At 47.2% G+C, this 13,433-nt stretch overlaps 1 protein-coding gene across 1 annotated transcript in view; it reads right to left on the bottom strand.

The window, feature by feature from the left end:
• Positions 1–9,907, bottom strand: part of GAD2 (glutamate decarboxylase 2) — an 88,272-nt gene extending 78,365 nt beyond the window's left edge. Inside the window, exons 1-6 of the mRNA XM_008002576.3 lie at positions 9,323–9,907; positions 8,539–8,598; positions 8,207–8,356; positions 6,939–7,172; positions 2,210–2,300; positions 1,535–1,647 (exon numbers count right to left, since the gene is read on the bottom strand). Of these exons, the coding sequence (XP_008000767.1) occupies positions 1,535–1,647; positions 2,210–2,300; positions 6,939–7,172; positions 8,207–8,356; positions 8,539–8,598; positions 9,323–9,398 (724 nt within the window). The 5' untranslated portion in view covers positions 9,399–9,907. The remainder of the gene's footprint in view (positions 1–1,534; positions 1,648–2,209; positions 2,301–6,938; positions 7,173–8,206; positions 8,357–8,538; positions 8,599–9,322) is intronic.
• Positions 9,908–13,433: the final 3,526 nt, after the last annotated feature.

Genomic DNA, 13,433 nt, shown 5'->3' with positions numbered 1-13,433 from the left:
GTCAAATTTTCAGGGTCAACAGGTACAGTTGTTCTCTCCCTCCTCCTGGGGACCATTAAAACTTATGGCACAGGAATAAATTCAGCATAAAATAAATGCAAATAAAAGAAAAAAATAGAGCCCAGCACGTTCTTGGTTCATCTCAGGGACAGATCAATCCTACACCCACCATATAAGGGTGGGAAGAAGAAAGGTAGAAATGACATGGATCTCTGTACCCCACCTCATTCCTCATGAAAAATGTTTTCAAAGCATCAGGCAATGATGACAAAGTTCCCTCAAGAGGCATGGTTTTCCAGAGGAAAGTACTAAGTGCCCTACAAAATAAAGGCTAGCTTAAAATTCATCACAGCTGGTGTTCAATGACTTTTTAAAAGGCTAATTTTCCCTTCCATTTAACTAACACCTTTTCCTTCAGCACCTGAAAAATTGTGCTATATATTTAAACACATAAAATAAAATAGCTGATCAGAGCTTGCAGGCAAACATACTTAAGCCCTGGTCTTGGGGTCACTCTTGCTTACTTATTTCTTCTTTCCACTTTTTCTTTTCTCCCCCACCCCCGCCTCATCATCTGCGTGTCTCTAGATTTGCTGAAGAGAGATCACAACCACTTGGCCTTTGCTCTGTCTGACACAACAACAGGTGTTGCTCTGGCCTCTCTCTCAGGTGGGTCCTTTCTCAGCGGACTATCAATCCCACTCCTGCCACTGATTAGCTGATGGTCTGCACATCGGGTTTCTTTTCCACGGGTCAGTGACTTTCTTTCCATTGCCCTCCTAACTTCTATTTCTTTTCTTCATCAAACCAAGGTCTCACACAGAACCGTAAACCAAGGACACAGCTTTTTGTTTCAGGTTGATTCTCTTGGCTGGAAGAGGTGTAAATAATGGAGCTTAGAATGCAATGGCTGGTGATAAAAGGCAGGATGGAAAAGACTGAATGGCATGATAAAGAAGAGAAGGGATGAGAAAGCTCTTGAAAAAATCATCACCCTCTTTTTTTGCTCTAAGAAATTCTCCCCCAAGGCATGCTCTGTCCTCCTTGAAATTAGTGTAAATCCACTTTGCTGCTTGTTATTTCAAAGATAGAGTGGTCCATATGCTCTATGGAGTAGATCTACCTTGCTATGCACCCTTGAACAGCAAATGCTTTATTAAATGAGGCTACCCATTTCCTTTCACTAATTCTGGGAAGAGCGTCAGAGAGTGAATTTCCTTATTAGGAATCTTGATTCCTTTGTTCCACATTATCCTTACATCCTGCTTGTAGGATCACAGTAGAAGCACTGGGTAAGTACCATCTCTGATTATGCTCGCTTTGCACACAAATAACTGCTGTTCAAGCATGGGTTACTTAGCTTGGAGGCATGTTCAATGGTCATGTGCACTTAATCACATTCATTCTTTTGATCAACACACAGTCTGTTTAACCTAAGCAGAGACACAGGCTGGATACTTAATCTTCGCTAGGTTTACAACAAGGCATTGCATATTAGAAGAAAAGACACAAAGAAAGTTGAAATATCATGTACCGGGAGAAAATATCCCATCGCCGGAGCCCCCTGGCCAGCCAATGATTTCTCTCATTTTCTTTAGTGTGACATATTCCAAAAGCACAAATACTGGAGCAATTTCATAGGTGAACCTGAAATGTAGTAATGGCCACATTTTACCTCTGTAACTCAAATACATAATTTACAACCATTACAATAGCTACAGAAGTATTTCCTTTTTCAAAACATACATTTACAAGCATTATGATTATAACATTAAGCAGAGAGAAAATTATTTCAAAAAGGCCTTCCAAAAGGCTTATTTTTTCTATATCCCTACAGTCAAGAGCTCCAATTACTAACATAACGCACAAGAGATATTTATTGTATTGAATAAATAAAAAATATTGCAGAGTAACATGATTTAAAATATAATATCTGGTCCCATTTGTCTTTGACATTATGCACAAAAATAAATCAAACATGTCAGAAAAAAGTCTCTTTGGTGTTTTAAAAATTTTGTTGAGTTTGATTACATGAAAGATATATCAGAACTACTTTCTGTTACATTAAAGTGAACACTCACACTTCAGAAGTTTGTATCACTATTTTAGTGGCTATTTAATAAAAACAGATTTTCACATAACACGTAAAGACTACGGAATATCACTAATAATTATCCTAAATTACATAAAAGCACATTTGGCTACTTACATGTTAGTATTTGCTGTTGATGTCAGCCAGTCTGCTGCTAATCCAACCATATCCAATCCAGTGGAAAGTTGATTGAAGTATCTAGGATGCCCTGAATAAAATGGAATACCAGAATCAGGATTGCCTCCAATGAAAATAAATTCCTCTCAAACACATGATTTCTCTAGCTAAAGGACCTTGAAAGATCTGTCAGTAACAGGAAATCTGTAAATAGAAATCCAACATGTACACACGTGTGTATGCACAAGAACACACACACACACACACACATACACACACACCATAAAAGCGTTTCCTCTAACCACGAAGACTACTTTAGCTTTTGATATTTCTTAAAACATACCCTATAAATCTTCCTTTAATCATACCCTATAAAAAATAACAAATGTGGTTTGCAATTTGCACACGAGTTTCTTTTCTATTTTCAACATTTTTGCAAGCTAAAATGCTACTGCAACCCACAGCTATTCGGACAGGTTACTTCTCGTTTACACTCATGCTGCCAGAAGTCCTTTTTTTGTTGCAGTCGTTCTGAGAATCAGTTATACCATGACATCCGCCAGGCGTGCCAACATTCATAATAATATCAGTGACAAATGGCTAATGATTACAAAAGACAGGGCAAAAATGAGAAAATAGGACACTCTGCTGAGTGATTTGCCCTGGATTCAAAAGGTGATGATTGTCTAAAGATGGCATGGACAGACAGAGCTAATTCTTGTCAATTCTTCTTTGTTAATTATAAACAACAGAGCTCCTTCATAGTTGTGCTTTAAAGTAAGGTCACATACAGTCAACATCACTGTTTTATCAACAAGATACATAAAGATATATTCAATGGACTGATTAGTCCATTGCAAGGCTTATCTAATTAACTTCTAGATCCCTCTAAAACTCTCTAAATGGACTGACATCCACCTTCTCCTGAGGCTATTATTTAAAATGTGATTATAAATATGTCATTAGCATTCGGTTTTCTCCTCTTGCTCCACAAAAGCCTGTCATTGATAGGTCCGTGATTTGCACAGAAGCAAAAATTTTAGAAGATGGGCCATTATGGAAATAACATCTGATAAAAAGGTAGCTTCCACATCCTGGACATCTGTCTAAAGCCTGGGATGTGATCGTCTCTCATCTCCTGCACAGGCGAAACAAGATAAAGGAAGGCAATGGGGAAGAGCAGGGACAAAAGTCAATGGCTAGCTTATCCTGCACTGGAGTGCTCTCTTATCAGCCTCAGGCATGTGGCGGGAGAGTTAGACACGGGGAAAAGATAGAAGCTGGGAAGGAGCACATTTTAGCGGGATCAGGACTTGTGCATCTACTGTGCATTCTCCAGCATTATTTTATGTCCTTGTGGCCTCATGGGGTACCTTCTACCTCTGATGCTGACCCCCTCAGTTTACCCATCCACGAAGGGTGAGAAGGCCTTTTTGCTGCTGTGGCCGCTGACGTCTGGAGCAACCCTTCACTCCTCTCTGCCTCACTGACTCCCCATTTCATTATGCTCGCCGCTGAAATCACAGCCGCTTCCTCCCTCCCGATGCTCCTTCATTCCTCCATTTCTCTTTTCCTAAGCCGTTTTTTTTTCAAGTGAGGAAATTAATAAGAATGACCAACTGTATCCATTAATCTATTCTCCCAATTCATATGCATTTTCTGGATGAATGTGGTGTCTATGATTAGACAGTATTTAACTCTAGGGAAACTTGGGAATGAAACCTCTGCATAAGGTGGAGAGAGACTGTGACGGGTGTGTTGTGCCTCTGGCTATCAGAAGGCCAGTCCACCCTGATGATAACTTTCTGTAAATGGTGAAAACAAGTTTGACGCTTTCATTGCTAAGTTTCCCTTCCTCCCTCTATATTTTTTGACCTTGCTCTGCCATTTCACCTGAATCTCTCCTGCCTCAAAAATTTCATTCTCTGATCATGATGTGAAAATAGAGAGGGAGATGGTTTGACAGGTCAGATCAACAGGCCCTCTTGATTGCTAGCAGAAATATACCCCTAATGACATTTGCTCTCGTCCTGTGGCCCCTACAGGCTGCTTCCTAGGGCTGCCCAGCAAATCCAGGCAGGGCTCTCTCCAAGGAATTGTGAGACCTGCCCCCATCGGTCAGCTGTCCCTGCAGCCCTTGGCTTCCTGCTACTGTCGCCACCCTGCCAGGCCCTGTGATGGGAGCAGAGCACACTGCGTCAGGCATCGGGTGGCCACACACAGCCTGTGCGGCCAGGAAGATGGTGAGCTTGAGATGTGAGAACGGCTGCTTAGACTCAGGGATGCTCCCTGCAGACTAGCAAATGAGCCCGGAAGGATGCGCAGACTCTGGGAACAACCAGCCTCAGGCAACTCTGACCCTGGTGCTCACGATCAGTTGGGAAGAGGCCAAAAGTCGGTCCAAACTGCTCTTTATGTCCTGGCAACACTCACACTAGGGCGGCCTCATCTACCGTCGCTTAATTCTCTTTGTCTGATGGTTTGGTAAAAGATTCAGGACCACATTTAAGTCCTACTGTTCCCCAGCCAGCACCACCACCACCAGCATCAAATCTAATGATCTCTGCAAATGAAAATTATTCTGGAATTCTATCATTCTCTGCTCAGTTTTCTGTGTTCCAACATTTCTTTTTACAGAGGTAATTTTAATAATCCATGAAGACTTCATTTTCCCACTGCCCTTCACTCCTCTCTAAGCTTGGAGCCCAAGTGGAAATCAGGTTAAGGTCTCTCTGTAGAAACAAGATGATAATACGCATTTTATAAAATCATCTCTTGAGGAGCATTAAAGTGTCTGTTAGTAGCAGGGATGGCAACTAATTTGAAATACCCTAAATAGTACTAGATGACAAGTATGACAGTTATAGCACAGAGATCTATAAAGTTGCCAGCTGAATAGAGAAAATGACTGCCGTTAATGTTTTGAAATGCTATTTGAAGGAAAAGGCCAGCAGACTAAATATGTTATGAAAACTACTGAGAGATTGAATTGGTATGCCTTGCTTAGAAATCCAACTTAATCCATCACATTTTTATCTGAACTTTAAATAAAATGCATTACAGTGATACCTAACAGTTTCACAAGCATTATGGCAAAATCTGAGTATTGAATTAGCCCATCTTTTCCTGGCCCTAAATGCAACACTGATAGACAGAACTATTAGTTTCACTGACTTGCAGCTCCCATTATCTTAACTCTTTAGACTGCATTTCAGGCACCACTAGCTTTCAAGGATGAAGACACAAAACATTCCCAAAGGTTCTTTTGGTTTGGTAGCAATACAAACAATAGGTAGCAATTTACTATTAACATATCTAAATATAAGGTATGGGGAATGGGTCAAAAAAATGAATTAAAAGCATCACTCAGGATTGCACTATGAATGCAGGAAAAGCTGAGGAGGGGTAGGAAAATTTTTAATGCCTGGGATAAACATCACGTGGGTTCCTCAGGAACGCTGAGGGTGATGTCTAATATACCTTCAAAACTCCTATTCCACAGCCTGACTTTGACAGAAATCTATGTCCCAAGGCTTTTTGTATGCCTACCTTTCTTCTCTGTTGGTATAAATAATGTGAACAAAAAGAAAAAAAGAACTAAACTTCTCTCAGCAAACATTTTAAGAATGTTTGTTATTGATTAGCATGATACTGCTAATTCATCAGCAAAAAATTTGCAATCTAAAAAGATGACGTTTCTATGGTGATGTTCATGTCATATTTCACATTTTTTATTTGCTAGCAAATCTTTTAAAGGCTACACATCAATTTAGATCCATAAAGTCCTCCCCGCCCCTGGAAATTCATTCATACTTATTTTTATTGCCTTAATGAAATGCCATGCCATTGTGCATCAGGATGATTAGAGGCAATGTAAAAAGCGAGGTTAATCAAGACCTGGGCAGATGAATAGCTGACTTTGTGTAGATAACATGAAAGCTCGGAATGCACCGAAATAAATGTTATAAACGAAGCTGTAACATGGATGGAATATAAAGAATCCTGTGAAAAGCCAAGAGACCACAAAAGCACATTTAAAAAAATTTCCCCCTAAGGATATCTGATTTTCCCCTCCCCCCTTTTTCCTTTATCTCACATACACAGTGGCTGGGAGGAACACACATCCTCATATAACATGGCTGAATTGCTAAGCTAGCCTGTATCGTGTCTGCTTGTGTGTTGTGCACATCTCCTTAAAAATAAGTGAAAATCTGAATTCAAATCTGAAAGGTTGGCCATTTGACACAATGTGAAAACATCCCTCCTGCTCAGTGATTAATAGGGTGTTGAGTCCTGTTTCTGACCAGTTTTATGCCAAAGAAAATACCAGCACAGCACTGGTATTCAGGCTTTTGTTTGGATCATACATTTTTGGAGCTTTTATTTCCGTATTCTCTTTCTCCATTTGAGTTCTTTCTGCTGCTCTCTGCTGATGAATGTTCGCTTCTACACCAGTGGTTAATCTCCGTGTCCAAATACATGCAACGTAAAATCTGATGATTTACACTTCAATCATGTTTCTGACATTATCAACTTCAGAAGCATGAACAATAACAGTGGAAGGTGTTTTGGATTAGAATCATTCTAATAATGACTATTTTTTACGTGATGAAAATAACTTTGCAATTTTGAAAATATCAGTAACTCCATCAAACAAAACATTTTATAGAAAAAAAAAATAAAAATTGTAAAAGTAAAAAGAGCTTTATTATTTTCGATGAGACAATACCTGTTTTAATTGCATATTTTAGAGTTGTTTGGCAATGCATCAAAATTTCCTCCAAATTTTGTGGTTGGTCTGCCAATTCCCAATTATATTCTTGGAGAAGCTCATTAGGATAATGGAAATCAATCACTTTGGTTGATCTATCGAAACTTTTCACCACATACTGAAGTAAAATGTTCATAACATCTTGCAGAAACGCCAAAGTTGGCCTTTCTCCATCACACGCCGGCAGCAGGTCTAAAGAATGGAATTAAAATACCACATTTTAATTTTACTGTGAAAATATTCAAGGCAAGATCTTGATGAGGCAATAACATTTCTTTGAATTGAGATATTTCATGTTAAATAAAGCTTTTGGAAACGCAGAACATTTTTCTTTAAAAGGGAGACATTTTTCAAAGGTGAAGGGAATGAATGAGAAATTACGACTTCTCTTCCCCAAATTACTGCATTTCAATTCATAACTTATATTGTTTACTTTCTTTTTCTGAAGAGCGTGTGTCTCCGTTTATCTGCTTCACAGGAGTTCGTCCTAAACGTTGTTTCTCAGTAAGCCATCTTACGTGTTTACGGAAATATTTCATGTCAGAAGTGTTTGTCTGAATGCCTTCGGGCAAACCAAAGTGGAACAGGAGCCCTGGTACCTCTGGTCGGCCAGGAAGGTCCGCTGTTTGTAAAGTCTGTGTGTGTGTGTGTGTGTGTGTGTGTGTGTGTGTGTGTGTGTGTAAGAGAGAGCGTGTGCGTGTGTGTGTCTGCATGCGTGTGCGCGGGCGAAATTTGGGAGACGGTGTGTAAGCGCACAAAACGGCGCGCGGGTTTCATGTGAATGGAATCGTTCTCTTGTGCGATCGCAGCTACAAATCACTCTCGTGATCTAAAGACCTAAAAAAATTATGCAATTCTGCATTCTCGGGCACATTTGGAAACCGAGTCCCACCAGAGGCCCCAGCGGCCTAGAGAAGCCAGCCGTCATCGATTCAGTGCGCTCACCAGCGCCTGGGTCATCGGCCACCCGCCACCCCAAGGGCCGCGCTGGGGGAAAAGCGCCACGGCCTCAGAGCCCTCTTGGAGCTCAGAGGCCAGGTTCGGGGGCTTGGACCCAGCGGGCACGTCCCGCATTTCTCGCTTTCATCTAAAGATTCTGGCAGGTCCAGCCTCCGCCGCCACCTCGACGCCCCTGTCGGGTTCTCAGCGCCGGGTCCCCACCAGCCGAGGTGGGCGGGGCAGAGAGAGGGGCAGGGGCGCCCCCGGGCTCCGCGAGGAGCGTTTACCTGTTGCGTGGAGAAACCCGTAGTTGACATCCGCTTTGGGGCAGCTGCAGGGCTTCTGGTCGCAGGCGCAGGCGGCCTTCCGGGCGGTGACCCGCGGGGGTTGGCTCCCGCCGCTCTCCGCCGGCTTCTCGGCGTCTCCGTAGAGCAGGGCTGGGTAAGGACACCGAGCACGGGCCTCGTCAATCCTCCGCCGGGCCCGGCTCCCTCGCTCCCGCCCACCCGCAGCCAGGAAACCCCGACTCCGCTGACCCGGATGCAGAGGTGAGAAGACGGCTTGGACCCCGCGGGCCGCGAGCGCGCGACCTTGCCCGCCCCTGTCCCTGGGCACTCACCGCACAGTTTGTTTCCGATGCCGCCAGTGAACTTCTGAGCCACTTGGCACCAGGCTCGCGCTGCAAGGAAGGACAGGCAGGCGGACAGCGAGGCGGAAAGAGAACAGCAGACGGACGTGTGAAATTTCGTTCTGTGTGAACATCAATCAGTCCCGGGTCCGGGAAGGGGCTGCATTCCTCCTGGGGGCCACTCAGGACTCGATGAGGCCGGCAGGTGCGGGAGGCAAGCGGGAGCCTGGCAGCCCGGGCCAGCCCTCATTTACTTGATCTGTTTCCCAAGGAGAAGCCCACACCGCTGCCCTTCCAGGTGCCAGTCGGCTCAGGCAAACTCCTCTCCCTGCCAAGCTTGGACGAGTTTTCCTAAATACTGAAGCTATCCATTTTTTCGCAGGCTGTCTTTCTAGACCAAGAAATCTCTCACCTTTCCCATTTTTTTTTTCTATCTTCACGGTCACTCCGTCCCTCCCCAGGGTCCAGACACCTGGATCTTAGCAGCGCCCCAGGCCCATGGAATTCCATGTCCCCGAGACACCGCGGTCTTTGCGGGGCTCTTCGAACCTTCTGTGGAAGGGGCCCGAGACTATTTGGGCGTCTTCCCAGGGGACAAGAGACTGTAGAGGTCTTGAGCTCTTGGGCCGTCAAGGACTTAGCCCAAAAGCAGGGAGAAGCGCCCGAAGAAGTTTCCTGTTGCGGGTGGAAAAACCTCCTTCGTCTTCTCCGTAGCCCCGCAAACCCCAGACCACCGCAAAACTCTCCCGCCGCAGATCCCGGTTCTCCTTCCTACCTGTGCCGGGATTGTCGGAATCCCCGGAGCCATTTTCCGACCCGAAGGACCAAAAGCCAGAGCCCGGAGATGCCATCGGCTTTGGAGACTGGAGCAGGTCGCCTGCGAGTGCGAGCTGCGGGCGAGCTGCCTTGGGCTTGGCCCTGTGCGCGCGTGCGTGCCCGTGTGGCGGGAGGAGGGCACAGCCCGAACACCGGCGGGGCCGAGCGGCGAGGGCAGGTGTCACGCAGGAACAGAAAACGCGCGTGTCTGAGTGTGCGTGTGTGTATGAGAGCTGGAGACAGGGTTTAGGGACGTGGCAATGCTTTGGAAGCCGGGAAGCCTTAAAAGGGACGGGTACTACCTAAGGGTCCTCGGAGCCCGGACTCGGGAAAGCGCGAAGAGCCCCAGAGCATTTGAGGGAAAGGGAGTCCAGTGGGGATGAATGAGGGGGCGGCGGAGGAAAAAAACACGGGAGAGGGAGGGAGCTGAGTCGTGAGGATGGGAGGCAGACCGTGCACGCCAGCTGGAGTCAGAGTGAGGGGGTGGGAGGTGTGCCAGCGCGTCCTCGGGCGAGCCAGAGGCGGGAAGTGTGGGCGGCCGCTGTCCCGGGTGCTGCCACGGCCGCTGCGCGCCAGCGTCAGCGAGGGGCAGACTGGGGAGACCTCGGCGAGGCGGGGAAGCGTGGCCCAGAGGGGTTTTCTGTGTGCATCGATTGGGGTATTGTTTGAGGTCTGGCTCCTGCTGAGGGGAAGGAAGCGGGGTTCCCGCGCCGTCCTCCTCCAAGCGGGTGCTGAGGTCGCTGCGACCTCGGGAGCTCGCGCCCCGGGCCGGCATCAGGCGCCGTTCACGAGCCTGGGGAGGGGACGGCGGGGGAAGGGCTCCTACCCGCTGATGGGCTCATTTCAGCGCCTTAGTAGAGCCTGACGCCTGCCTGCTGAAGCGCGCCGTCCCCGGGGGCGCACTGTTCCTGCGCAACCAAGGGCTAGATCGCGGGACCCACCGTCCAGCCTCTGAGTGACGGCTGGGAAGAATGACTGCTGATTGAAGCAATTAAAATCCACGCTGGAGTCTAGAGGACCTCGGGCTGGGGGAAAAAATAAAACGAATGGAAACTTCTTGAAAGGGAACGAGACAGAGCGGCCAGAGTGGGCAGGATTGATGGCGGGTGGGGGATGGAATCAGGGTATTTGGTGACCTTGGCCCGCGGAGGCGTGGAAGGGCCCGCGGCTGGCGTGGAAGGGGAATCTGTGTGTGCCTGGGAGGAGAGAACAGGGTTTCCAACTAAGCAATCTCGGCTTTCCAAATCCGAGTAGGAAAGAAGGCATCGCCTGAAGGGCCCTCATTTCAAGGGACTTCAAACCATTGCCCCCACTCGCCCCGAGAGAATCTTCTCGGCAGCGCCCGGGAGCGCGAGATTGGCTCTCTCTGAGGCGTATTAGTAAGGGTTTTCTCTTTTTCTAATAAGAAAGGACGAGAAAGTCAGAATCTTTTTTGATGATTTGCTTTCTACAAAAAGCTGTTACAGACAGGGAGGACGCCCTGAGGATTGGGAGCCCTTTGACGGTTTACGCTGCATTCTCCTGGCAGTGGAGATGAACTTCAAGTGCACCTCGCATCTCCGGGGGCTCTAAGGGAGAGGGAGGGAGTGAGAGAAGGGAAAGGGCTGTCTGAGGTCGGCTTCCCGAGGCGGCTGCCTTCCCCGCGCCTGACCAGAGCGCCTGTCATTTCCATTGTGTTCACAAGCCGTTTTCTTTCTCTGACCTCCTGAACCAGCTACCAAAGCTGCTACCAAAACAGAGACCCGGGGATCCCGTCTGGGCGAGCACCTCTCGACCCTCGCTTAGAAGGGACATCCGGGGGCACATGTTGGACGCATACAGGCCCAAGTCCTCTATCCTGGAGCACAACTGTCCCTGGTCAATTCTCTCCACAAAGCGCTGTCTTCTGGCGCCCCTGAGTCCAGGGGTTCCCTGAGGAGTCATGGGATCCACACTATGGCAGCTGGGTCCAGGCACCAGGATGAGAGCAGGGAACCAGTGGGGCCTTGATAGGGTCCTGCCGAAGGCTGGCGCTGAGCGCGCTAGGTGGAGAAGTCCGGACCAGGCTGTGGGAAACTGGGTGGTCGAAAACTCAGGGCTCAATTTGGCTCCTCCTTTTCGCTCTCCTGGCTCTGACACTCCAGGTCACCACGATAACAACTCCGGAAACCTAAAGACTTGCGGTTCAGCCATCTGCACTTCAGGCATGGCAGCTCTGCAGCTCTCTCCAGCCTCGCAGAGGCTGGTTCTTTGTTGAAATCCATATGAAGTCCTGCAAAGGTTTTGCTTCAAGCCAGCAGTCTAGGGTTGCAGAACTTTCTACTATGGATGAGTGATTGAAAACATAAAGGTTCTTAAAAATAAGCGTTTAAAACACACAAAACCCCCAAAGAAGAAACAGATGAAAACACCCGAATTTAACTGATTTTTTTTTTCTTTTTGGTAAAGCAATGACTTCAAGTGCTACCGTTTAAACTCCATTAAATCTCACAGCTCTGGAGTACTTTCGATCTAATGGTGGTATTAACATTTTTTATTTAAACGCACCCTACTTCAGATGCAGACGGGGATCTGATTTGTCTTTGCTGAAGGCTGTCCCTCCCTAGACGGTAATTTGCTTTGTAATGACTTTCATTTCACTAAAGAGCCCATTCCCCCTCTCCGGGACTTGGGGTTGGAGATAACAAAAGAGCTCTGGGAGGTAATAATTACAGTCATTAGTTCACAAAGGAGGCAGCCAGTGAACGGGAAGGGAAGACGGCCAGTGCTGGGGGAAAGATTTGGAAAGCCCTTCCTCAGATGAGGGAGACAGACCCAATCCTCTGGCTTGTAGGGACAGTTTCCTTAGGTGTCTGTGGTTTACTAAGATGCATCTCAGGCTCACCCAAAGAAGAGTGTCTGGCACACATTTTCCTCTGTCCTTCCCATGCTAAAGTGTCAAAGGACAGAGAAAGAAGGGAAGATGGAAAGAAAAGGAGAGGAAACAAAGAACCACGGAAGAACACAAAAACACTGCAACCAAGCATTCACCAAGCCTTTGCCATTCTCTTCTCTATTCTCACTTAAAACATTGGTGCAGGGAAAATTTAGGGAGGGAGTCTGTTGCCTCCCTCCCTAAATTCTCCCTACACCAATAGAAGTAATAGAAGGGGCTGAGTGCCAGGGCTCTTGTCTTCAGGGGCCACTCCAGAAGGAAGCCTAGAAGGAAGCCAGGCAGAAAAGCTGAGCTCAGCTTACTGCTCCTTACCCCTGGCCCCTGCTCCGCCCTCACCACAAACCCAGGCCTTCTGGAGGCAAGTGGACAGGTGGCTAGAGGTGGAAGGGGGCCAGGCCACTTTGGGTTTTAGACACCCCTGCCCCTCCCAGCCCTTCTCTGGTGACCTGCTCTGCTGGTTTCCTGGGTACTGGCCATAAGGCTGCTCAGTGGATTCACACAGCTGAGGGTCACTCCTTACTTTTCAGTCGCAAACCCAGTGAGGCTGTGCTGCTAATCCAGGGAACAAGAAGGCCTGGAGTGCACTTGGACTCTGCCCTGCCATAGCTGCAGGTTTCCCCTTGGCCACATTGCAACTGTAAAATGAAGAGTTGTCTCTGGGGACCTTTTGGTGCCAACTCTTTGAGTTGGAGAGATGCCCTGTGGACCAGCGGTACAACAAACCTTCTGAGCCCCCTGCACCTGCCCTCACTCCTTGAATATTTCCCCAGAGTCTTGACTCCGGCCTGTGGGTGCAGGAGCCAAGGGCACCTACACAAGAAAGCTCCATCCTGGTCAGAACCCTTCTTCTGATTCCATGCAACAACCTCATCACCTGTCCTCACCCTCTCCAGGTTGCTTAGATGGGAATGTCAGTTTCATAAAACAGCTTAAACCGGGTTTTAGAATAAGGTGCAGTCAACCCAGTAATGCAAACTTCTGTCCACCCACTAGCCTCCCCCATTTTAAATACACACAGAGTGGGAGTAGCAAAGATGGCCCCAAATCTGCAGACTGGGAGAACCTGAAATCTGACAGTTCCACCCAGTGGCGGCACCAGCATCTTTATAGATGGGGCCAAAGACAGCCACTCAGATTGGGAAGGCATCGTGCAGGC

This window comes from Chlorocebus sabaeus, chromosome 9 (genome assembly GCF_047675955.1).
Source record: "Chlorocebus sabaeus isolate Y175 chromosome 9, mChlSab1.0.hap1, whole genome shotgun sequence".
NCBI lineage: Eukaryota > Metazoa > Chordata > Mammalia > Primates > Cercopithecidae > Chlorocebus > Chlorocebus sabaeus.
The sequence above is the reverse complement of the archived record's forward strand: the minus strand, read 5'-3'. Positions and strand labels throughout refer to the sequence as shown.